The sequence below is a fragment of the Echiichthys vipera genome (genome assembly GCF_963691815.1).
Source record: "Echiichthys vipera genome assembly, chromosome: 9".
Classification (NCBI taxonomy): domain Eukaryota; kingdom Metazoa; phylum Chordata; class Actinopteri; order Perciformes; family Trachinidae; genus Echiichthys; species Echiichthys vipera.
Window position 1 is genome coordinate 19,124,988 of NC_139834.1, and position 27,214 is coordinate 19,152,201.

General features: G+C 40.1%; 2 protein-coding genes across 2 annotated transcripts in view; both read left to right on the forward strand.

Moving 5' to 3' along the window:
• Window positions 1-868, forward strand: part of gpr61 (G protein-coupled receptor 61) — a gene marked incomplete at its 3' end in the record, with an annotated part of 3,576 nt that extends 2,708 nt beyond the window's left edge. Inside the window, exon 2 of the mRNA XM_083920408.1 lies at window positions 1-868. This exon is cut by the window's left edge and continues 787 nt beyond it. Within this exon, the coding sequence (XP_083776534.1) occupies window positions 1-868 (868 nt within the window).
• Window positions 869-7,199: 6,331 nt separating this feature from the next.
• gnai3 (guanine nucleotide binding protein (G protein), alpha inhibiting activity polypeptide 3) lies at window positions 7,200-26,613 on the forward strand. Its single transcript, XM_083919457.1, has 9 exons — window positions 7,200-7,437; window positions 17,175-17,217; window positions 17,733-17,874; window positions 17,982-18,139; window positions 20,266-20,394; window positions 22,548-22,677; window positions 23,324-23,477; window positions 24,291-24,498; window positions 25,478-26,613. The coding sequence occupies exons 1-8, from the start codon at window positions 7,320-7,322 to the stop codon at window positions 24,479-24,481; spliced, it is 1,065 nt and encodes a 354-aa protein (XP_083775583.1). The 5' UTR covers window positions 7,200-7,319; the 3' UTR covers window positions 24,482-24,498; window positions 25,478-26,613.
• The last annotated feature ends 601 nt before the right edge of the window (window positions 26,614-27,214 follow it).

The following is a 27,214-nucleotide window of genomic DNA, read 5'->3' on the forward strand; positions in this document are numbered from 1 at the left end:
CCAGGGGAACCAGGGTGTTGGGGCTCCTTCGGTCCTCATTTCCGGTCAGAGACACTGCTCCCTCCACTGGACAGGAGGCAGGACCATGCGGCTGCTTTTCATGGTCTTCTTTACATTCATTTATTTTCTGTGCCCCGTGCTGATCATTCTGGTGGTCTACTGCAACATGTTCAAGGTGGCCCGAGTAGCAGCCATGCAGCACGGCCCCCTCCCCACATGGATGGACACGCCGCGACAACGGTCTGAGTCCACCAGCAGCCACTCCACCATGGCAGCCAGCCTTGGAACTGGTGCCCGCACCACCCCTCAGAGGACCTTCAGCGGTGGGAAGGCTGCGGCGGTCCTGGTGGCAGTGGGAGGCCAGTTCCTGTGCTGCTGGCTGCCATATTTCTCCTTCCATCTCTACTCGGCTTTGGTGTCTACCTCTCCCGCCTCGCTGGCCCAGCTGGAGGATGTGGTCACATGGATTGGCTATTTCTGCTTCACATCCAACCCCTTCTTCTACGGCTTCCTGAACCGGCAGATTCGCGAGGAGCTGGGCCGCCACCTGGCTTGCCTCTTCAAGCGGGCAGGGCCCAGCGAAGGGGAGCAGCTGCCCAGCCGCGAGGCCTCTATTGAGGAAAACTTTTTGCAGTTCCTCCAGGGCACTGGATGCAATCTGGAGCCCTGCAACTCTCACAGCAGAGCCAGCCCAGAGGAGCCAGAGACTGAGGGCCTTCAGGAATCAGCTGTTCAGCAGAACATGCCAGCTGACTTCCACATCCCCGGGCAGATCCTTGAGGAAACCTCAGAGTTCATACAGCGGCATCAGCTGAACAATGAGCTACATGTATCAGAGAACTGTTGCAAAACTGTACCAGAGCTGTAGCTGCCTCATGCCATCTATTATCCAATAAATATACTTAGTTTTATTCATATTTTCTAAAATTTCTTGAATTAATACATCTTTTGTTCATGCTACAACAGTGCTTTTAAGCTTAAAAAAACAAAAACAAAACAAAACCAAGTGAACTGTTAAACCTGGTGTCTTTGAAGAGCTTGAATTGCAGCTTTAAAAAAGACAAAGCTGAAGATATCGTGTGCATCTCATTCGTATCCCCAACAATCCTGGAGCTTTGCATGTTTTAAGAGCCATACAGGAGGTTTTCTGTGTGGTGTTAGCAGATGGACATCAAATTCATGTGTTTATCACAGGTCAGTGGTGTAAACATCAACATTAACATAAAGAAGTGCTCCGTGAGAGCAAACCTTCAGAGGGACACAGCTATTACAATTTATGGAAAACTATAGAGCCAATAAATGAGAATTTTAGAGGCAAATGCTTGATGAAATATGAGTTTTGATATGCATTAATTAATTAATTCCTCATTAAAAGTTGGGTTATCCATCAGACATTTGAATATAATGTACATTATAAAATTAGTCATAACACAAATACTTTACTTCCATCTGCATGTTCCTCCTGTTCCTCTTTTGTTATTACAAGGCAAAATGTTTCTTCATTTTTGTGTTTTAAGACTTGAAGAAGCCCCTTGACAATCAGTTGATATTGGTACTGCAGGTTCTCTATGAACAAACAGTGTTTTATTATTGATATAACTAATGATCTGACCACAAAATCCACCCAGCTGCACCTCTATTTAGACACTTGTTCATCTCCAACAAGGTGTTATTTTGTTAAACTGTCCGGAAGAAAAACTTTAAGGAGGTGAAAGCAAAGGTTTTAAGTTATTGTTGCTGTCTGACGTTTTTTTAAGATCTGTTTCCGTCAAAGTGTATTTGTTACACCCACACATCTCACACATCTACCAAGGAATTGATGCAAAAATGCAAAAAGGAGTGAATTTTCAGAGCCATTTAAAGAATTGTGGATCGTTTCACAGCTGGTGCTACTGGTGGTATTTATAATAAACAGGCTGACACACCAGCGTATTTTTAAGCCTTTTCCAGGAACATCATTATCATGTTTATCTGTTCTCAGTCTTGTGATTATCACCTCCTCACCAAAAATCTCTCACATTGGTAGACTCGTGATTTCACCCCCTTCTGCTCAGAGAAGCAACATTGTGACTTGGGCACATTTGTATGACAGTGGTGGTGTAAAGAATTTAAGCTTTGTAAAAAAAAAAAACATTTTCTTTGTTGAAAGCGTGGCTGGATGTGGCTGGATGTGGACAGATTCGGACACTGCGACTGCCCCCCCCTCCCCTCCCCCGATGTCTGTGCTGTTTACAGGTAAACACGGGAGCAGTGTGAGTGCGCTTGTGTTTGTGCTCTAAACAATCAGGCGTGTTGTGGCTACACAGGCACACAGGTGAGACAGTGCTTACACATGGCAACCTTCGCCTTTGGCCTCATTTAGCAACAAAAGGAAGACTCTGGTGATACTTTCTCTGATCTCAGGTGGGATATACAAACAGTTTGCACAAGTCACACGAGCAGTGACAAATGTTCCAAAGAAAATTACAAGGCACAAATCTCTTACTAAACGCTTTTTCTTGGTCTCTTTTTATACTTGCTCTTCCTTGCTGCCTTCATCTATTTTGGACGGCCTCGTACCAACCAGACGGCTGGCATGATCACAAGACACTCAACACAAGGCGTACACGAAAAGGTTCATATTTAGCTGGGAGTCAGAACAAAAAAAGGCCCCTTTGTCAGGAGAAAACATAATGTTCTTACTTTTCTTGCGTTATGATTTTGTTGCTGACTGTTTTTCAGATGGGGTCGTTATATCATCTTGTTTTTGTCTCAAAACGATGGAGCATTAATGCGAGGCCCAAATTAAAACAAAAACTCACTGCCATAATTATTCTGTATTTTTTAAATTTGTATTAGTTATATTAAAACTACAAAACCACATTATTATGAGAATATTAATAAACAATTGTATGCAACAAAATAACATAAAACTACCTAAGATGATTCCACCAGCGTACAGGAACAAGGGTTTAATCTCTTTTGATAATCGGAGAACTTCCTCATTGAGCATTATTGATCATCTTCTCTTTATGGCACAGTGTTGTAATAAATTGGTATTTCAGGTCATTACAGAGCCATTCATGCTGACTGAATCCACCATTCAATCAGCTACCTTTCCATTACTGTAGCAGCAAAATTGCCCTGACCAATCTGATTAAATGCTTTAAACTCTGTTTCTGCCACCATCTGTTGATTACGAGGACGGAGAAGTCGCTGATCTGAAGGTGAACGGCAGATAATATTCCCGGCTTCAGGAAAATTCATGGACCAGCTGCAGTTCTGTTCATTGCAAAATCATCAACACAGACTGATGTTCATTTCCCTTTGTATCTTTTGTTTTTTTTTGTACTTGAGCTGAAAAAGACTGTTTGGATTCTTCATTATTAGGATTTGTTTCCCCCCGTTAAGATTTCCCTGTGTATTGGTTACCCATCAGCTGAAATGATTAAAGACACAGCAAGAAGATTAACTTGTGTTGTGGTTGTTGTCGTTTCGTTACCAGACATTTTCAGATCAATAACTGAATCCATCACATGATCAATCCCTTCAAGCATCTTTCTCTTGCTGCGCTGTAGCTGCCTACGTGTGAGTGTGTGTGTGTGTGTGTGTGTGTGTGTGTGTGTGTGTGTGTGTGTGTGTGTGTGTGTGTGTGTGTGTGTGTGTGTGTGTGTGTGTGTGTGTGTGTGTGTGTGTGTGTGTGTGTGTGTGTGTGGTGTGTGTGTGTATGTGTGTGTCACAGCGGTGAAATGAAGCACTAAGAACAGGATAAAAGAGGAGTGACATTTGGAGGAAGGCAGGATGCTGAAGCTTCTGAGTGTGTGTGTGTGTGTGGGGGGGGGGGCGCTGTGGACAACACTGTAGTTCTCGATAACCCAACTGACACCTAAAGACACTGACCGCCTTATATCACAACCTCAGGTCTTATACAATGTAATTAACAACCCAACTCGTCGTTGAGGTAATAAACTACTAAACCAGATGATTGTGACATTCAATGCCAAAAAGATCAGCTTCTACAGACCTTTTCAAAGATGTACACATAAACATCCAAAATATGTCCTAGTTTATTTCCTGTTGCATAACAATGTGAATGACATCAGCTGACAGGAAGTTACCAAGGAACAAGGCTGTTGCCTAGCAATGAAATTCCGTCAAATAGGTCTATAAAAAGGTCCATATGCAATGCCGTGTAGTTCCAGTTGTTTTTCAGCAGAAAAATCCAAACAGATTCCACCGTGCGTCCATTCCTCCAGCAGGATTGCCTTAATTTTCTTCCCCTCTCCTGTGCTGCTCCCCATTGGACAGAGTGACTCATAGCTTTCATGTCAAGCCGTGGAGGGCACCTCCCCCGGCGCAGAGAAACAGTTCAAACAGCCTGACCTTTGTGACGGGCTCAAACACGCCCAGTGAGAGTGCTCAAGGACAGATGCCACCATCATGTCGCTGTGGGGGGCCCCTGGGTGCAGAGCGCAGTCAGTCAGTGGATGATCTGAGAGGCCACAGACGGGTTTAAAGCTCCCAGAGCAAGACCACGCGTCTGTCTGTGAGGATGGAGGCTGTCTCCCTCACTGGATCAGAGATGAACTCAAGCACATGAATTTCTCACTTACTTTTAATTCCTGACTCCCCTGAAATCAACGGGTGCCTCGGTGAGCTGCTGACGACAGCATAGATGTGAATGTTTGGCAGGAGGAACGGGAGCCTGAAAGTAAAGACAGAAAGCAAATAAATAACAACATACTGTCGCCACTGTGTGCACAAGATTGCTGGATTAATACTGTATAACTATAATAATAACAAATATTACTAAAGATTTACTGCTGCTCATGGGGGAATTGTTTCCCCTGTGAATCATAAATAAGTCATAGAGTGTGGTCTTAACCTACTCCATGTGTAAAGTGTCTTGACATAACTTTTGTTATGATTTGGCACTATAACTAAAATTGAATTGGATTGAATTTAATTGGAGCATATAGTGGTTTCAAAAGTGAGGTCTGGCGATCCTGAAGGGGGTTTGATTAAGGAGCCAGTCACTATTAGCAATTAAAAAATGTTTTATTACATTTCTAAATATACAATCAGCAATTCTCCCAATAGACTATTGAACTCATCCTGTACCCTGCACTGTGCAACATGCCTGTCACTTCTGTTTATTTACTTATATCTATTCATATGTATTCATTCAATACTATATTATTACAAAACAAACAAAACAAGAACAACTGCACTATATCATGTGAATGTATGTCTATTTCTATTCTCTTCCCTTTTTAAATTGAACTTTATTGCTTATTTTTGCTGTTTTTTATCTTTTATCTTATTGTATCTTATTTTGTAATATGTTTCTGCTTGTTATATTCTGTTGCTGCTGTGACAAAAGAATTTCCCCCGTCTGCGGGACATTAAAGGTTTTCTGATTCTGATTCTGATTCTGATAAATCTACACCTCAGATATGAAATGATTTAATTATCTACATTTAACCCTGAATGAACAACCGTCTAATAAAAGGTTTATAAGTTGTTACAAAAGACTTCAATAATGGTTCAAAAATCACGTAGTAATAATTTATAGACAAGTTACAAGCATTTATTTGCGTCATTTCAGATAATGTTGTCATAAATGTTGGTAATGCACTAAAAAAAAGCTTAATAAGTTGTTAATATAGATAAATGGTCATCCGGTCAAGTGATGATCTATATGATCATCACTCGACCAGATGATATGATGATCTATAAAGCATGAGAAAACGTATATATATATATATATATATATATATATATATATATATATATATATATATATGTATATATTTTTAGATTTTATATTATATCATATAAAGACGTGTATCCACTATACGCCATTAGTTACAACGTATAAACCCTGTATAAAGACCATCTTAGCAAGTGATTCATACCTGCATCATGAACCGGAGATCTGAAGAAGACAAAGATCCTAATATTTAAACATGCTATAGGTGGATAACAACAATGCATGTTGAGAAAATACAATGACATTAAAGCCAATGTAGAGAGAACGAAGAAAAAGAAGTCTCTGTTGTGAAGGGCTCCTTGCAACATGATGTCAAATTAAACGTGTTACCCACCTTTCTTTCCGCCTGCAGAGGAGTTCACAGTGTGACAGAAATAGGCCTACTGCAGAGGGAAGTGTGGGATATCACATCATCCAATGGGCTAACCTGAAACCTGCTCTTTTCTTCATATTGTCACGTGTGCATTAAGAGGATCCATCCAATAGAAGTTATCAGTTTGTAATTAGATGACCAGGACCAAGAGAGTTTTTAACATTAAGACACAAGGTTGACACTGAACCTGACCTTTTGTCGTTTAGCAGTAAAAGATTGGACTGATGTATCAAATTTACACCTGCAGTTCAGGTGTACGTCCACTGGGGGCGCTCGCGCTCCACACAAAACGTCCCCTCCAGTGCTGACTGGACACAAGCTGTGGAGAAAACCTGTGCGTCTTCAGCTTGTTTTAAACTGCACCATATCTCACTTCAAGAAGGCTCGCGAGGAACATACGCGATTACTTTGATCAATGTCAAGCTACACTGACAGAAGTCACATATCTGCACTGGTCATTTAGAAGGGACTACATTTCCCGTCAGCCCCGCGGGCCGCATCATTTTTCCCTTTTCAGTGCCGTTTTCTTGGTTTGCATCTGGATCAGCTGGATGAACGCGCGACTGCGCAGCAGCTTCAGTCTTGAGGGGAAAATCTTGGGATATTTCTTTGTTGCGAGATTTTCTTTAAAAAGCCGCGGATTGAGGGCGATTTATACGCCTTATTCTTTACACAAGATTCCACTTAAAGTGTTCCTATTTCTTATTTACTATTTCTATGTTTAACTGTGAGTTTAAACTTCGGATCATTTGGATAAAAACATTTAGAAAACATCTACTTGCGGATTCTTCTCGTTTATAATTGCTTGTTTGATCACCTGTACAGACAGTGTGTGGACTGAAGGTGTGTGAGCTCAGCAGCATCAGACTGCAGCTTTATTTTTAGTTGGACAGACGAGCCTCCGGTGCCAACGCCTTTCCTCTCTCTCTCTCTCTCTCTCTCTCTCTCTCTCTCTCTCTCTCTCTCTCTCTCTCTCCTCTCTCTCTCTCTCTCTCTCTCTCTCTCTCTCTCTCTCTCCCTCTCTCTCTCTCTCTCTCTCTCTCTCTCTCTCTCTCTCTCTCTCTCTCTCTCTCTCCCTCCCTCTCTCTCTCTCCGCTTCTGCTCTGGGAAACTTCAGCTCGTTTGACGGCGTTTCCCTTCAACTCATGAGCAACTGAAACTACAACCCAGGAAAGAAGTAGTTTGATAGTGAAAATGGGCTGCACGATCAGCGCCGAGGACAAAGCTGCGGTGGAGAGGAGTAAAATGATTGATAAAAACCTGCGGGAAGACAGAGAGAAGTCCTCCAGAGAAGTCAAACTGCTTCTGCTCGGTATGGGCTGTGTTTTACTCTTTTCTTGATGCATTCAATTATTTATTTTTGTGGATAATTGTGAACGTTTGGCTATTTTTAATGTTTACTTTTGGTTTATGGCTCCAAACACTCCTCCTCCTGGGTTAATGCAGCTGTGGCTCTCGTGTCTCCACTGACAGAACTTAGAAGTGAACCAGATGTTGGTGGTGAGAGTGAAACTACACCTCCTTTTCTACCTCAGAGCTTTTTTTAATGTTGAAAGGTGCTCTGAGGACACTATTTGTTGACCAAGTGTTGTCACTTGTCATAAAGCATGTTGAAACTCATGCAGGTCTGTTGTAGGCCACTTCAATGCCTACAAACAAACTCTACAGCTGCAGGGAAACGCTGACCCAGGTCAGTCAAGGATCCATAAGCACTAAGAAATTATTGGAGCTGGCTAATATGCATATTAACTAAACTATGGTAACTTTAATTGCTTTGATTGTTCCACGTAATGTTGTTGTCCAGCTTATAAAACAACAATTTCTGAGTCAGATTTGTCCCACAAGTTGAATTGAATTTCATTGTGAGGAGTATCAACGTAAAAACTGGTTAACTGTAAACTGGCCCACTGCAGGATGTCTGGCAACAACTAGACCAGAGGTGACTGTTTATTGAGAAATAAAGTCAAAGTAAAGAATATACATTAATAGGCATTATTATTAATTATCCCCCCCCCCCCCCCCCCCCCATTATTATCATTATTTACATTACTCTGCGAAAGATATACAGTTGACTCGCCAGTTACGGTTACCTCTAACATTATCTTGTTACTGACTACTAGGGATCGACCGATATGGATTTTTAAGGGCCGATGCCGTACCAATGTTTTTTTTAGTCAGCCGTAGCTGTTGACCGATATGGACTGCCGATTTTCTTGAGCCGATATTTGGAGCATATTCTGCTTTTTCCCCTCAATTCTCATCATAAAAAATACACAATGATGATAACAAATGTTACGAGTCTCAATTTTAAGAAATGGAACATTTATTGAACTTAAAAAAGGCGTGTCCATCAACATGGAGCTGCCTGTGGACGCCCGTCTGTAAATAATGCCGTGAAAAAAATATTGACGAACGCAGCAGAGCGCATCGGCCGGCCCATGTGTCGGTCTATTACTTCTAGCTACTAACACATTAGTTCCCATGTCATCAAGGCTGAGGTAGCTTCACATGTGCCTTTTCTTGCTGTATCTTGTGAGTTTTAGAGCTAATGATTACATATTAACCTGACAATCACTTGAATAGCTTTCCTAATAATTTGGTCCATAAAATGTAAGAAAATAATGTAAAATGCAATCTCTTAAAGCCCAAGTTGATGTATTTTTTGCTTAATTTGTCCAAACAACAGTTCAATACTTAAAATGGTCAGTTTACTATCAAGACAAAGTAAAGCATAACATCCTCACATTAAATTAGCTGGGAAATGTTTGACATTTCTACTAGAAAAATGATTTTATCATTAAATTCATATATCAAAATCATTACCAACTGATTTTCTGTTGTGTGACTATTGGATTAATCAGCTACAACTGCGTTTCCAAATCCTTGAAACCCCTTATTTATTAGAAAATGGCACAAAGACAACTTTTCAAATGTTTAAACAGAACAAAAAGTACTTAATAATTACAGTATATCCTCATTTAGAATTGAATGCCAGCATAATGTGGCAGGGTCATGTTTACCACTCTGTTGATCACCTCTTCTTTTAAAAGCTCTGTTAGCGTTTGGGAACTGACGACATCAGTTGTTGTAATTTTGAAAGTGTAATGTTTTCCCATTATTGTTTGTTGTAGGATTTCAGCTGCTCAACAGTTCAGGGTCTCTGTTATTTTACGTTTCATAACGCAGCAAACATTTTCTGTGGGGTCAAGTCAGGACTGCAGAGGGTCAGCTTAGCACCCGACTCTTACAGAGCCATGCTGTTGTTGCTAAAAAAAAGCTATGTTATCCCTGAAAAACATCTACTTGGAGGGCAGTTTACATGGTTCAGCATTAATGGTGCCTTCACAGATTTGCAGGTTACCCATGCCATGTGCACCAATTTGCCCCCATACCATCACTGATGCTGGCTTTTGAACTGTGCTGATAACAAGCCGGATGGTTCCTCAGCTCTTTAGTCTGGAGGACACGGTATCGATGATTTCCATAAAAGAATTTGAAATATTGACTCGTCAGAACACAGGACAGTTTCCACTTTGTCTCAATCCATTTTAAGTGATTGGCTAAGAGAAGGCGGCAGCGTTTCTGGATCTGGTATACTGTATATTCTGTTTCCTCTTCACACGGTAGAGTTTCAACTGTCATTTGTGGTTGCAGATATGATGGGTTTTGGAATTGGCTCCAAATCTCTAATGTTTGGTAAGAGTCCAGGCCTGAGGACATCCACATGCTAATATTTTCATAGTCATAGTGCCACCAACTGGCAACAGGAAGTCAGGCTTATGTGATGAAAATTATTCTATTTACATGAAATTTACACTGTGTGGTCTACATTTGATACAGAGCAACATAATGCATGTGGTACTTACTCTCTAGCGCCACATAGTGGATGCAGGAAGTGGTGCAAAAGTTGCAACAGATTACCTGCTGCAGCTTAGGGGTTGTTACAGTTAACTTTAGGTGGTCTCACTGGAACAAAACTTCAGGTGCATGATCTTGATGACTTAGGTTCAGTCTCATGACTTCTCTCTGCACTGAGCTGTTGTCCCGAGTATGCCGTGTTGTCCCCTGAACGTTATCGCTGCCCAATCACACAACTTCTTCATCACTTTGTCAGTATGGCACTTATTGTTTTCCCATTCAAATACATGTAACAGTTAGCATATCTTAAACATTATGCTATAAACCACTCAATCTATCAAATGGACTGTAACGTAACTTTAGAAGGCTTAAATAATCCACTAATTCATAAACGTATCACTATCGTCGTATAGCCCTTGGCTTCGGTTGACCCTTGGTTAAGGGTGTGTGAAAGAAGTCCCAGGGTCAACTCTTAGCACAGCTGGGCTGAGGATTTCAGCACTCTCTTATGCCTGTACTTAACACTGACTATATACTGTATGTTACTGACACTGTGGGTGTGGACTGCACAGACGTGCCAGGGGGATTAAATGCCTCCAGTTCAGCAGCACTCTACATTTTTATGCAGGATCTCCTGTCCTGGGCCAGTTTTCAACTAGAATTGCCGCCTTGCTGTGCGTCTGTATGCGTCCATCAATCAGTCAAGTGGCCATTTGCATCCAGATCTGTTCAGAAGTACATAATATATGTAGTGAAGACTTTGGAGGAATTTACTAAAAGGTATTAAATCTATTTTTTGGGTGAATCAGAATATCTCTACGATCACCACAGTTTCAAGATAAGTGTCACAAATTCAGTATCCAACCAAACTTCTGCTCCTGACTTATGATATTGAATAATGGACAGAAACATTATGTCACACTGAAGTTGACCTTTGACCCTTTAGAAATATATAGTGTCATCACTTCATAATTTGATCCTATAACACGTTTATATGAAATGCTGTCATATTATCAACAGACTTTTGAGTTAGTTTTTGTGAGGTCACAGGGACCTTTAAACCTTTGACCGCCAAAATTTAATCAGTTCATCCTCCAGCCCTAGTGGACATTTGTACCAAATTGTCCACTAGCAGGACGTAGTGTGCAAGCGTTCCTGAGATATCACGTTCACAAGAACAGGACAGACGAACAACTGGAAAACATACTTTGGTGTGGAGGCACAGAAAGTAAAGTTACTGCACATCACATTTTCTAGCTACAAACGTACAATACATGTATATTGTTTATTCTTCCTGAGTGTTGAGAGCTTAATATCTCAAGTCAGTGACATTAATACTCTGTTATACCATGTTCAGTCTCTTTTCGCTCTGTTTTGTGCTCCAACATCTCCAAGATTAGGTATCTGGTTCTTTAGCTGCTGAATCTTCCACTATGTTCACCAGCTAATCGCAAACTTTGTCTTCTACTAGTGTACAGTGGGTTTTGTACAGCAAAAGGATAAAAGGTTGAACCTACAGCATCACCCATATATTGCCTCCAAAAGATTTTGCTCTGAAAAGTGCAGACTACACATTCTGATTGTACTGGTGCAATTGTGATGCAATGCAACACTCCTGATCTTTTAGTTGAGACATTGCTTTTTTTCTTATGAAATGTTTTGCAAGATACTCAACAATGATTGTCATACGAATTATATGATGAAGAAAAACCTGTGCTTCATTATGCAGAATCTTCACTTTCAGAAGATTTCTCACATTAACATATGTAAATGTGCCATGTACGAGTAACATGTATTCAGTTAAATGATTCTCCTCAGCAAAGAAGAAGCTATTACGTCTGTCACTGAAATTATCAGTACATCATCGACACAGCAAGACTTCCTGGAGGCATTACGATATAATGTCTCGATAGCACATGATGCCCACAGTGTGCTGCGTCTCAACAAGTTGTATCATTGTATTTGTCCTGAAAAATGTCCTCATGACACTTGTTTTCTCGCAGTGGAAGGTGTTGATTCCCCCAGAGCTCATGTTATTCAAAAAATCAGCCATGGGATGTCAAACTGACAAATTGAATTTGCTATTTGCTATAAGATATTAAAGATAGCGCCTGTGATTTGTTCTGGAGGGACAAAGTATAAAGTGTTATGTAAGTAACAAATAACTTTTTTTTTAGATCAGAGAAACACAGTATTATGAAGTATCCTGTTGTATTCTTATTAAGGTTGTATTTCCTTAGACTGGTTTAAAATCATTTTTCCAATGAAATCCCACTTAAAGCTTTTCTTAGCTTTCTGGCATGTCCAACAGCACTCTGTTCAAAAATTTGAACATGAAAATTGCCGCCTCCCTCCAAAGTCTCACCCTCTTCCCCCTGCCTGACCTCTGACGCTCCCTCCTCCCCGCGTGCGTTGAGAAAGTGAGCAGTGCAAGTGAAACGGCTGGTTTGTTTAAACTTCCGGTGACAGTAGTGCTGACACTAGTCTTCCTTCCACAAATAACCTAGTATTACAGAACTATAGTAACTGATAACTGACAGCATCTTGATGCTGCGTTATCACATGTAATGTTACGTTCTAGGATTAGACAAACTAAAAGTACCTGTCCAGTAGAAACTCTGCGACCATCTCATCTCTTTTTTGCTCCGGGTGAAGCTGCATTAGCCTCCGCCATCGCTGGTTAACCAGAGCCGATGTTGACCTGCGTATTGCCTTTGTCCGGACCGAATAAAATGAAATATATGAGAATTGAATAATGGATGAGTTTCAACAGCTGGTGGATTTCTGTAACATTTTATCGTGCCATACACTTATCAGGAGTTTTTTAAGATTACAAAACAAAAGTGTAAAAAGTAGACTGATGAACAGGTTGGAAACCTGGGCAGGACTCTGCGGGACAGTCCTAAAATGGTTCAGCTCCTACTTGGAGCAGCAAAGTTATTTTCTGACCATTGGTAGTTATCAATCCGATTGAGTGGCAATGGCATGTGGAGTTCCTCAGGTGTCAGTCCTTAGACCCCCTCTGTTCAACTTATATAGTATATGCTGCCTTTGGGTCAAATTCTGCAGAATTCTAATGTCAACTATCATAGTTATGCAGATGACACACATATATATCTCACCCTGTCTCTATTATGTCACTGTTTAGATCAAGTCAAAAATTGGATGAACCTAAATCTCCTTCAGTTAAATCAGGAAAAAAACTGAGATCATTGTTTTTGGCAATAAAGAGAAGAGTGTTGCTGTCTGAAAACACCTTGAGTCACTGTCTTTAGAAACTAAAGACCACGTCCGATCAGTCAACAAATCCGCCTTTTATCAACTTAAGAACATATCCAGAATTAAGGGTTTTATGTCCCAAACTGATCTGACTGTCTAACTGGACTTCTTCAAAAAAGTATCAAACGGCTGCAGCTTGAGTTTTAACCAGAGCAAAGAGGTCAGAACACACCACCCCAGTTCTTAAGACCTTACATTGGCTCCCAGTCAGCTACAAAATAGATTTTAAAGTTCTGCCACTGGTTTAATTACTGAATGGTTTTGGTCCAGAATACATGAATGACATGTTAGTAGAGTATAAACCCAGCAGAGCTCTGAGATCTAAAGACTCAGGTCAGATAGTGGAGCACAGAGTTCAAACTAGACTATGTTGAAGAAGCATTTAGCTGTGATGCTGCACACAACTGGAACAAACTACCAGCAGATCTGAAATCAGCCCCAACTGTGAGCACTTTTAACTCCAGGTTAAAAACATTTCTCTTTTCATGTGCTTATAGCTGAGCTCTTTTTAAAATAACTTTAAACTTGTTCTTTTTTCTTTTCTTTTACTTTTTTATTCTTCTTCACTCCTGCCTTTTTTTGTCTTTATGTAAAGCACATTGAGTTCCCTTGGTATGAAATGTGCTATATATAAATAAAGAAGCCTGGCCCTGCCTCAACGGTTATCACCATAACAGGAAGTACAGTATGTTAACACTGACAGTTATTGAGCAAGACCTGATTTCCATGCTTTCTCCAGACATGGGACCAATTTATTTATTCTTTAATTGTTTTACTGCTTTTTCACCATTGCTTGTATCCTGGATCTCATTCCTGATGGTGACATTATCGAACTTAAATGGAATAAGTTTCTGTCTGTCTGCCCTTTCAGTGTCAATCCACTGAATATATTTATTAATATATTTATTAATATTGGGATATGTACACACTATGCAGTGTATTGAGAGGGGAACCCTTTTGACTGTTACACCGCCCATTCTGGATATACAGTAGCTAGCTCCGTCGCTCACTAGTCAAGAACAGATGAAGACTGGAGATGTTACTTTGTAGCAAACTCAAACACTGCAAGCATCAGCAAACTTTCAGAAAGAACGTTTTGGTCGTGGAAATAGCCTGGTCCCAAATTGCTGGCTGTTAGTTAAAGACGTGGACACTCTAGCATTGCTAGAGGACACGTGAATTGCTAAGGACCCAAGGAAGCGCAGTGTTGAGTGTGAAGTTATTTGGATGAGCTATTCTCGAGAAAGATGCAAGCAGCAATACCAGAGGCCAAGCAGTTGTTCTGTTTCAAACTGGCAAGTTTTAAAATTCAAGGCAGATAAAGCAGGACAAACCATGCCAGTAAATCTGCTTCCTACCATTTCAGAGCCACTTGTATCCACAACTGTGAGATGATTTTTATCAGACTGTTTCCATTGTTTTGTTTAAAGATTACAGTCTGTTGCATCATTTTGTTGCCTGGAAGACAAGCTATTTTCGGTAGTCGAATCCAGTGACAGAAGTAAAAACCAGAGGTCACAAAGATGCGGTTGTTGGATGAGTTTGTAGAGGGTATAGATGAATCCCGTCAGCAGCAAATTCTTCCATCAGGCCAATACGTGTGGTGGTGCAACATTACAATGCTGGCTAAAATCTCATTGTAAAGGACACATTCATTTTCGAGTTCAGACCACAGAGTTGAGGGGGAAGCGATTTTTCCAGGCAGTGCCCTTCACTCCCTGTCTGTGCTGGAGAAAGAGTTATAGGGGAAAACAAAGAGGCGATCGGCTGCTGCTCTTTGTACAAAACCACAAAGCTGGAGACTAAACGCACCCCTCCAATGAAAGTGCTTTCCTGTTTGACCACGAACAGTAATTCATAAGAGATCTGCATTTCAGATTCTTGTCAAATGAGGCTTGGTTTGGAGTCTGACTCCTGCATGGGTTTGGACCACTCAGTGAATGTCTGAGTAAAGTTGCTTTGTGAACTGGCAGGAAGCCACGGTTGACGATTAGCCAAAAAATGCCATGAATGAGAGAACCGGTGACTGACACAACTGAGGAAAGGGATCAACACAATTTGTCCTCCCCTCCCTGTCTGTGTGAGCGGACCTAAATCTATTTTGCTGGTGACAGCTTAACCAAAGAATTTGCGGATTTAATTCTTGTTGGCCGACCATCTGAACATATTACTCTACTGTAAGCCTCCTTGACGAAATTAATCTGCTAAAGATTCCTAACTGGCAGTGGAAATGTGTTTCGCCACCTTTTAGGGGGACAAAACATGATATTTATAATTATTTATTCATACCTTATTTATAAAAAAATGTCTCATATTTAGATTTGTTCCTGGCTGTTTTTTAAAAAAGAAGCAGTTATGCATATCTCAAGTGCCAGTGTCTCAAAACCTCTTCATCCTGCACTTACTGATAATTATTGTGGTTATATTAAGCAAAGGGAGGCTCTGCTGCCAGTGTAAACTCACCCCAGATGTTTATGGAAATAATTTCTCACAGATTGTGTGAGTTTGACACCTAAAGTTTTATGTGCACATGTGTGTTTATGCTCTTTAATTAAACTTCAACTATAAAAAAAATTGCTGATTCTAGAGCAAGCCAATGGGTGGCACAGAGGCAAAGCACTGAATCGCCTCCACAGACACCTGGGTTCAAATCCTAGCAGTGACTAGTGGACTTTATTTGGCACAACCAATCAGTCATGCGGCCAATTTGTTCCAGCGGCTATCTATGGTACTGTAGCAGTAATTTTGAAACTGGAGCCAGAAGACAGTTAGCTTAGCTTAGTCGAAGACTGAAAACGCGGAGAAACAGCTGGCCTACCAACACCTCTAAAGCTCACTAATTACCACCTCAAATCTGCTTTGTTTAATCCGTACAAAAACGGAACTGTAAAAACAACATGTTGAGGTTTTACAGGGTGTTATAGGCTGGACTATTTCTTGGTGGCTTTAATGTGCTTTTTCCTTTTTTTTAAGGGTGTTGGATTGTCTGGGGAAAAGACAAACCATTTGTCACTGAGCACTAAGAAAATACACAGGCATTTCTCATATTTTATAGACCAGGAACGTAATGCAGATTGATTGATAATGGAAATAAATGTCCGTTGCAGCCCTGCATCTACTGTTTAGTTCCAATAAACACACATTCATGTCACTGAGCCATCCCTGTGGCTGCTAACATCCAGGCGAGGGATCAAATTGATCGTTAAAGAAATTCAGTCCCTTTGATTCTGGTATAGGGAAAAAAAATTTAGATCATGAAAAGAAGAATCTTTCTGATCAATAAAGAGGCATACAGTGCATGTTGTTTCAATTTGGACTCAATATCAAATATACTGTGCAGTTGGGTCAGAGAACAAGTTAATGTGTGTTATTTTAGATTTCAGATCGACTCTTTCATCATGCTGTTTTAATGGCCCCTCTCTCTAACACCAAACATGAGATCTGGGATTGTCTCTCCTATGGAAAAACACTGGCTCAGTCAGACGCATGACAACTGTTTCCTGTTTGGCTGATTAATGTACCAATACTGTAAAGGTTCCTCATGTGAAATTATTTCCTCACTTATTGGCCTTTATTATAACTAAGATGGACAACATAATGAAAGCTATCACACTTTCATAATATTTTTGTGCATCACACCACTGCATTATGAAAAGGAGAACTTCATGACTGTGTACATTCCCTCAGGCCCGGCTTTGATAACATCAAAATTGAGACCAGGCTGCTTTTTCTTGGATGTTTTGACGCAAACATGCTGCACACTGCATGATTAAATGAGATCAGATAATGTTGAACGGCCTCAAAAAGCTGGATTGAACCATGACGTACATGTGAGCGGTGTCCGAATCTGTCAGATATTATTGGTGGTGTGTTTGTGGCTGCTTTCATATAACGGCGGTCTCTCTCTTTCAGGTGCCGGGGAATCTGGGAAAAGCACAATAGTGAAGCAGATGAAGTAAGTTACAGCGTGTGACACAGGCCTGATAACGCTGCACAAGAAATTATATCAAACCCCTACATCCTGTGAGAAACTTTGACGCTATTTTTGTACTACGTTGAAGAAAGACAGACCCTCACTCCCACTTTCAGCTGCAGCCTCATTGTCAGAGGTTAATAATGTGGGGCGAGCCGCGATTACAAACAGGGTTCATCTTTGTAGCAATACTGTGGAAGCAAAGTGGGACGCCCATTTCACTTTGCTTAGGCAGTGTAGGAAGCACCGTTTTGCATAACATGTCAAACAATGGCCACTGAGGCCAGCCGTAGCCTGGCAGGACCTGAATAGACTCCCCCAGTTCCCACATTAGGCATGCTGCATGCTCACTGAAGCTTAAATTCTAGCACTAATGACAGTGTTGCACGAAATGTTTCAAATGTGTAATTTGTCCCACATTTAATAAAGCAGTTGTTCACACTGTCACATATTTATCTAGACTGTAAAAGCCTGTTGGAATTTTGTTTCTGTGTCAGAATCATTCATGAAGACGGCTACTCAGAAGAGGAGTGCAAGCAGTACAAAGTGGTGGTGTACAGCAACACCATCCAGTCCATCATGGCCATCATCAGGGCCATGGGCCGGTTAAAGATAGATTTTGGGGATGCTACACGGGCGGTAAGTTAACTACAATTGGTCTGTGTTAAAGAGCCACGTCCACATGCATGATATGAATCACTGCGGGAACAACTTTACAAATAACAAATTATTGTCTTCATCACCAGGACGATGCCCGTCAACTGTTTGTCCTGGCGAGCTCGGCGGAGGAAGGGGTGATGTCGACAGAGCTGACCAGCGTGATCGGAAGGCTGTGGGGCGACAGCGGAGTTCAGACTTGCTTCGATCGATCACGAGAGTATCAGCTCAACGACTCTGCTGCATAGTGAGGACTCATTTTTCTGCATACACGCCCACACAGACTCACTAAAATGTAAACTACAAGCTTATTAAATTAGTTAGACTGGGCTGGGATTGCCTCCACACGGCTCACACAGACCGTTGCTCGACTCGTCAAACACCCCTCGGTGTCTGATACCAGTGCACAAGGCACTCTCGTGCACTAACATGCAGGTGTGGCCTGACTGGCTATCAAAACAAACAGAAAGTTGGATTTCAACACACGCGGAGGGAGAGTGACTGCTATAATAATGTTCTGAATGTCAAGTACAGCCTTTTTAAGAAGCAATCCTGACATTCACACATATCAAACAGCAATTAAAAAAGATTATATGCATATTATAAATAAAAAATATGTATTTGCTGTGATCTATAAAAAATAAACAGTAATGGAGAACGAGATGGATAATGCACGTTTGTTTAGAATTGTAGTGGTCCTGTATACAAGTAATACAAGACGTAGAAAGGAATGTAAATATCTGTGAGTGCTCTGTACAGACATACGAAGGCTGGAATGTAGCTAAAACTGTGTTGTAGCACTGATTGTCAGTGCAGGCAGTCGGCGTCGGTGTTTGGCAGTATTCAATTCTGGTATGGCCCTCGGGTAGAAGCTGTTTTTGAGTCTGTTTGTCCGTGGTTTTATGGACCTGAATCATCTACCAGAGGGCTGCCTGTCAAACAGATGGTGTCTAGGGTGAGATGGGTCTTTCAGTATGTTGGTTGCTGAACTGAGCAAAGGCTCTAAAGAGGGCAGCGAGCAGCTGATAGTCTTCTGGCCAGCGTGGATGACCCTCTGAAGGGCTCTGATACAGACTTCATTCATTTAAGTCTTAAAAGAAGTTTAACAGTCCACCAGTGGTGTGAGATAACTTTACTCTATCCTAGTTTATTAATCATCAGTAACATCTTTGGCTCTCTTCTTCATCGTATATAATAATAAACTGAATATCTTTAGGTGTTTGACTGTTGGATGGACAAAACGAGGTACTTGATAACACTACATAGGGCCTTAGAAGTTATAGTTTGTTTTTCATTATTATCTGACATTTTATAGACTAACAATGAATCGATTTATACAAATTATTTGCACATGAATCAATAATGTACAGTATTTAATCTTCAGTTGCAGTCGTCTCTGACTCCAGATCTACTTGTTATGAATCTATGTAATTTATTTTTTTCTATTACTCAACCTATTGGCACTTTCTCAAACATTCCAGATGGAAGTGAAACTGCTTTGACGATTTATAGGGAAGTTTTAAATTGCGCCATCCATCTTTGTTTTCTTAAACTAGCATAAGACATTTCTGAACAAGTTTGACTCAGAGTAGTTTTTCTCCTTCATGTCTGTAAGATTTCCACTGGAACAAAAAAGGGAGGCAAGATGCGTCTTGTTCTTCACAATCTTGTGTCAGCTTGTTGCACAGCTGATTGCATTCCTGGGAACGAGAGAAGAGAACAGGAAAATGTTTCTGAAAACTTGCAGCTTATTATCTCTTCATTTTGACAAAATGGTTCCAGATTATTATGATAGTCAGCTACTGGATACAACTCTCTGGTGAAGTTTAGTGAAAAAAGCAAACAAAGCAGTTTGAGCTAAATATAGTTCAGTCTTGTGTTACCGATCAGATGTGGATAAAGCCAAAGGTTTTCAGTTTCTGTAGTGTTTACTGTATATCACTCTCACCCTGAAGGAAACTAGCCCAAGGACACTGCATTTGTTTAGAAAACAGCCGAGTGTCAAGGTGCACTTTGTCCACACTGCGAGACAAGAGGAACCAGTGGAGTTGGTCTGTTTTTACTCAACCCACAAGGAGCCAGTGTTTATCATGCACCAAAATATGAGCCCATATTTAGTATCATTCTGTGGAGTCCTCGGATGTCTGTCTGCAGAGCAAACCCTCCACTCCAAACAACATAAGAGGCTTTTCATCATGATGAATTTTTATATTTAAAAAAAAGGATGAACTAATTTAACCATATCATGTGACAAAAAGATGAAGCACATATTAGGAGCTGCATGTTATACAAATACTGCCACAGTTAGTTTGTACTCCGATGTGTGTATTGCCTCGGAGATTACTTCATATACCCATGTTTTCTGTCTTTCAGCTACCTGAATGACCTGGACAGGATCTGTCAGCCGAGCTACATCCCAACTCAGCAGGATGTGCTACGTACACGTGTGAAGACCACTGGCATCGTGGAAACTCACTTCACGTTCAAAGATCTCTACTTCAAGTTAGTATAGCTGTAATGTATGTGCTCATGAAGGGCCCTGGCCCCAGGTGAGCTGCCAAGTGCCATAAAAAATAACTTATTAAGCTTTACAAGCAGCCTGAGCTGGTTTACTGCATCGGTCAGCAATTAGATGTCCTCATTAACTTTTGCCTGGACCCTCCTAGAGAGATTATCAGTGGTGCAGAAATCATAGACCAACTCTATTCTGTCAACTCATTTCTCCAGTCTTTGCTGTTACGTTACGCTACTTTAAGCTACGTTACGTTATGTTACGTTACGTTACGTTACGTCACGTTACGTCACGATACATTACGTCACGCTATGTTAAGTAATGTTACACTACGTGACACTACGTTACATTACACGATATTACATTACTTTACGATATGTATTCCAAGTAACATGACACTATCTTACGTTACGTTACATTAAGTTAAGTTACATTAAGTTACGTTACATTAAGTTACGTTACATTAAGTTACGTTACATTAAGTTACGTTACATTAAGTTACGTTACATTAAGTTACATTACATTAAGTTATGTTACGTTACACTATGTTACGTTACGTTACATTACGTTATGTTACGTTACACTATATAACGTTACATTACGTTACGTTACATTACGTTACGTTACATTAAGTTACGTTACATTAAGTTACGTTACATTAAGTTACGTTACATTAAGTTACGTTACATTAAGTTAAGTTACGTTACATTACGTTATGTTACATTAAGTTACGTTACATTAAGTTACGTTACATTAAGTTACGTTACATTAAGTTACGTTACATTAAATTATGTTGCATTAAGTTACGTTACATTAAACTACGTTACATTAAGTTAAGTTACGTTACACTGTGTTACGTTACACTATGTTACGTTACATTAAGTTAAGTTACATTAAGTTACGTTACATTGAGTTAAGTTACATTAAGTTACGTTACATTAAGTTACGTTACATTAAGTTACGTTACATTGAGTTACGTTACATTGAGTTACCTTACATTAAGTTACGTTACATTAAGTTACGTTACATTAAATTATGTTACATTAAGTTACGTTACATTAAACTACGTTACATTAAGTTAAGTTACGTTACACTGTGTTACGTTACACTATGTTACGTTACATTAAGTTAAGTTACATTAAGTTACGTTACATTGAGTTAAGTTACATTAAGTTACGTTACATTAAGTTACGTTACATTAAGTTACGTTACATTGAGTTACCTTACATTAAGTTACCTTACATTAAGTTATGTTACATTAAGTAGAAGAAGTTTTTGATTAGTGTGAAGTTTCTTTGATTTTTAACCTTTTTTTCAATTATGTAATAGTTGGTGGTCATCGCGGTCACACAAAAAATGTAAACATTTCATGATAAGGACTTTGCAGGACCTCAGTTTTGATTTCACATTAAGTTTCATGTGCAGTATCTCACCTTTCACACATTCACATCCATGTTTACTGTTCTCCAACTGTCTGCATTCATCATGTTGTCATAATGCTCCACTCATCATTTTGAATACATTTTGTAGTATATTTCTTTTGGGACTGATGCATCTGGTCACTGATGATTTGGAGTTGTTTGTGCTTTAGAAACGCATATTGAAGTGCTGATTTTCAAGCCTCTTTTATGACCCAAACATAGTGCTGAGTGGCATCAGCCTAATATGACCCCTCTGCAGCAGGAAATGTGATCACATCTCCTCAGTCCTTTTACATTATTTCATCATCTAGCTCCTGTACTTATAAATATTGGTGAAACATTAACTGTAATGGCCTCCCCGGCCTGCCTTTGTGACCCCATAAAAAAACGCTCAGGATCTGAAAATGTGCACTCACTGAATTGGTGTTAAACAGCTCAGTACAGATTCAGTTTGCCTCTGCGGGGCCTCAGGTGGAGACAGGCAGCTGACACAAACACGTGTGTGCTCTGCCCTGGATTTATGAGGACACTCATCCTCATAATACACCGGAATTAAAATAACCTTAGAAATAAACTGATCACATATTCGCTGTACATTAATTTATGCTGTTCTTGTGTGTGTGTGTGTGTGTGTGTGTGTGTGTGTGTGTGTGTGTGTGTGTGTGTGTGTGTGTGTGTGTGTGTGTGTGTGTGTGTGTGTGTGTGTGTCGCCATGACTCCAGAATGTTTGATGTTGGGGGTCAGCGCTCGGAGAGGAAGAAGTGGATTCATTGTTTCGAGGGAGTCACATCTATTATTTTCTGCGTAGCCCTCAGTGACTACGACCTCGTCCTGGCAGAGGATGAGGAGATGGTGAGTGGTGAAAACATTGTTGTTTTGTATCTTAACATCTAGTTGATACTGGAAAATCATAAGAGGAAAAGCACAGGCATCACTAATAACATTAATGATGGCTCTGTGCTATTCAAATATCCCATTAAGTAATGGCAGTGTGAAGGTGAGCAAGCTTTTAGAGCTTGTTAAGTGCTGGCAAAGACACAACATTACCTTTTTACATCGGGATTCAGCCACTAAAAGCCATGTTAAATATGTTTTTATTAGTCTGTATCGTTTACAATGCTCTTGGTACATGTGGTATTTAATTTACGTGCCACGTGGAGCAGTACACTACACCAAACAAGCACAAACAAGCACTGATGAAAGACCAGTTTTGGATTGCACCCTGAGACCCTGAACCCAAAGCAGCCTAGCTCCGACTGTGGCTCAGGAGGTGGAGCTGGTCGTCCACTAATTGAAAGATCACTGAACCCCAATTTGCTCCTGCACATGAATGTGTGTCTGAATGATTGGATTAGATCATGATGAGCAGGTGGCACCTCTGCCATCAGTGTATGTATCAATGTGTGTGTGAAAGGGTGAATGTGGAAAGAAGGGAAATGTCCATTTACCGAATTCAATTCAATCAACATTCGTTTTATTATTTACACTCTGTCTTTAGAACCGGATGCATGAGAGCATGAAGCTTTTTGACTCCATCTGCAACAACAAGTGGTTCACGCTCACCTCCATCATCCTCTTCCTCAACAAGAAGGACTTGTTTGAAGAGAAGATCAGCAGAAGTCCGCTCAGTATCTGCTACCCCGAATACACCGGTGAGACAAACCTGTGAATCAGACATTTGTTAAAGTTTTAACTGATGTATCTGAGCATTAACTTCCTGGAAATCCGTTTATTTTTCCTCACTCAGAGGATAAAGCACATTGCACCTCGTACTGTCAGAGGAAAAGCCAGTTTTGATGTGCGTGTTCAATAAGCACTGCAGATAAAACATATCTTTATTATGTGCATTATTCAACTAGTGACATTTTTACCAATCAGACACATGCTCTGTGATTTATTCTGTGTGAACATCATCACCACACTAAAACTTTACTTTTTACTGAATAATTCACTGAAGCCCATTTGGGTCGTCAGTTTTATTAACCAAGGTCATTCTAACATCCATGATGGATTTTGATAGTTAAATGTATTTATAGATGTGCAACACAAGTTTTTGTGTCATGGTTTATCATTTTCAACTTCTTCATAAAACAAAAAATGTTTTCCGACACAGCAGCCACACACCGAAAAAAGATCATCAACATTATGAGCTCCTTATTTGCATTGCAAAAGTTTTGCTGACATTTTTTCCCTCTTTTGATCCACAAATAAGCTCAAAGCACCATGTATCCCACAGCAAATTGAATGCAAATATAAGTAAAAAATGAACAAGGGACAAGCAGTTCACTGGCAGTTAACCAGAGCTGCAGCGGGTCACACATTAATGGCATCTTTGTTTTACTTTCGTGTGTTTAACCCACATTGTTAAAAAATAAGATGAGTTGAGCTGTTTCCTACAGTTGATATGGGATTGTTCGATGTAAGTAACAACCAACTTCTTTTTATAAATACCTTTTTTGCTGCAGGTGGGCATTCATACGAAGAGACTGCAGCTTATATCCAGTGCCAGTTTGAAGACTTAAACAAACGAAAGGACACCAAGGAGATCTACACCCACTTCACTTGTGCCACAGACACCAAGAATGTGCAGTTTGTGTTCGACGCGGTCACCGACATCATCATCAAGATCAACCTGACGGAGATCGGGCTCTACTAAAGCTTCAGGCCGTGCAGGTCAGCTGTCTGACTTTTACCTGCACCACAGTTCACAGATGTGGCAACATGGTGTTGTTGTCAAAGCCAACAGTTAAAAATGTTAGATTGTTGCATCGCCGCAGAAACAGTTAAGCCTCCTTTGTGTTTTTTTCATGTGTTGGGCTTTAGGATCCAGAGAGTTAAATGGCTTCATAACCACTGGATGAATTCCAATGAAATCATCAGAGGATCAGTCCTAATTACTTTGGTCATCACCTGAGTGTTCATAAAGTGCTGCTAGGGCTGTATCTGAGCATTAACAGGGCGACAGATAAATAAGGCAGAGATACAGTATATGTAAATATTGGGCTCATCCCTACGTTCCCCGGGTCCTATGTTCCTCTGTCCCCCACTCGAACATAGGAGCCTTTTGGTGGAAAAGGGTTTGATTTAATTCAGGGTCAGGGATAGGGTCTACAGGGAATTTGGCACTAATTGTGGAAAAAATAACAAACCGGGGAACATAGGACCCTTTCTATGAAAAGCGGGAAACATCCGACCTGTTTTTTAAAAAAGGGTCCAATGTTCCCCGGTCACATAAAAAGTTGGGAACATAGGACCCGGGGAACATAGGTACGCTCCAACATGCTTAACATAATGCCAACAAGGCTTTAAATAAATAATTCAGAGATACATGTAAAAATGCTAACATGCTTAACATTATGCGGACAAGCTAACATGCTAATCTCTAAAACATTAAACATGCTTAATGTTACAGTCAGATGGTCCGCATGTTTCACTTCGGTTACCATGCTAACTGTGAACCAGCAAACGTTTTAGCTAAGTCTGATGAAAGATATAATTTAAACTATATTTTTCTTGTATGTAAGGAGCCAGATAAGACTTGTGTATGAAATGTATGAAATCATTACGAACATATTCAGTTGCTTTGTATTCATATTGATTGATTCTTTCCTGTAGCCATTGGTATTAATGCTTTTTTCCATTTACCTTGCAGGTGTCAGGAGAATCAGGACTTCTGGGCTGGTATGTCTTGTCTGGCTGAATTGGAAAGGAGGTGTTACTAAGGACTGAGGTGGTGGCCACGCTGCACGCAGGACCACAATTTGGGGACTTGCTACTACGATTACTTTTGTCTTAATAGATGTTTTGATGCAGAGCATACTGGGAGGAAGTAATTAGTGGCGGAGACTTGTGAAATGACCACTGTGAGATCTGTGGAGTCCTGTCATATTTAAGACCTTTGCATCAGTAGGGGGCTGGCAGGTGTACCCCCTCTGATGTCTCTGACACATTTATAGTTTGTCCGTCATCTGTGCAAGGACCAAAACAAACTGCCTGTTTATCAAGTCCATCACTGCATTTCACAGTTTCACAGCTGACATGTAAATTCAGTAATTTCCTGTTGCATCTTCTCTTAGCTTAAGTCTGTACCACTTTTATTGAATATTTACTTTATGTTTTAGCTGCAGTTATATCGTTTTTTGTTGTTTTTTTTCACTTCTGGATGTGTGAATGCAATAACTTATGTATGGTGAAGCGTTTTGTGTGAGCAGTTTTGATGTATATAATGTAGCCTTTTGGGTCTGGGATTAGTTAGCAGGAGTGTGATGAACTCAGTAGCAACACAGCTGTCTACATGCTTAATTATGAACTAGACAATATAGTATGAACAATATTTTTATACATGAGACACATCATTGAAAATCAATTTGTAAAGGGAAATCTTGATTTCTTGATTTACCTGGGTGTTTTTTTTTCATAGGAGTTTGAATAGGACTAATATTATTCACTCAGTGGAGGTCAATATAGAATATCTTTTATTTCAAGGTTATTTTTTTAATCCTATGGATATCAGTGAATATATATAAATACATTAAACAAAAAAAATGGATAGTTTGAATTAGCCAGAGGCTGTATTTGTTTTCTTTGGCTGCAGCCATCATCACATAATACTGAGGAAGTGTGTTGCTGATGTACAGAATACCGTAGTGGAGCGCAGTTACGTCAGCCACTTCCTGCACAGAGAAATCCTGGTACAAAACATTCCTGAAGGTTCAAATCTCGCTTTCTGTACATTGCTGCAGTTGTTCTGTATTGGTTCATTTTAACATCATTAAATGATGGCACACAGTTGTTTTCCCTTCCTTCTATTCTAAAGACTAAACTGACACCGCCAAATCTTAACACAGGAAACACCAATCAGATGTTAAAAAGGCAGAGTCTTGCCTAAACCATGCAGGGAAAGAGGTCATGCAAATTGGAAACACTATTTTTAGAATTCAGACACATCTGTATGCTTGAGCTCAGGGCTCAGTTTGTTCCAGCTGTTGCACAAACCACAACTCACCCATATTTCCTCATTGCCCTACCTTGTATGCTGCCTCTGAAGTATAACACTCCATGGAAATGTAGTGATTACTCGAGTTATTTGCAACATATAGATTCAAACTGGAATCAATCTCCAAATCAACATGAGAGCGTGAAGGGACACATTCTTAAGCACAATACATTTGTGCATGTTCAGTTTAAAAGGTGAGGCTGATGATATTTTATATTTTATTTCCCACAACAAAATCCTGATAAAACTTTATGACTTCCCTTTCATTTCGGTCGTTCTTTAACTTATAGTATAACAAAAAAAGCTGTACAAGCAAAAAGTGTTTTTAAATAACTTCTGTGCTCAGCCCAAGGGCATTTAATTCTTATTGAAAATGTAAATCTTTAAAAACAA

Excerpts from the sequence above, each read along its gene's own strand:
- gnai3 (XM_083919457.1), top strand. The coding sequence starts at position 7,320 with ATGGGCTGCACGATCAGCGCCGAGGACAAAGCTGCGGTGGAGAGGAGT. Across the intron at positions 17,875-17,981 it reads TTGGGGATGCTACACGGGCG|GACGATGCCCGTCAACTGTT; the intron begins GTAAGTTAACTA and ends CTTCATCACCAG. Across the intron at positions 18,140-20,265 it reads CTCAACGACTCTGCTGCATA|CTACCTGAATGACCTGGACA; the intron begins GTGAGGACTCAT and ends TCTGTCTTTCAG.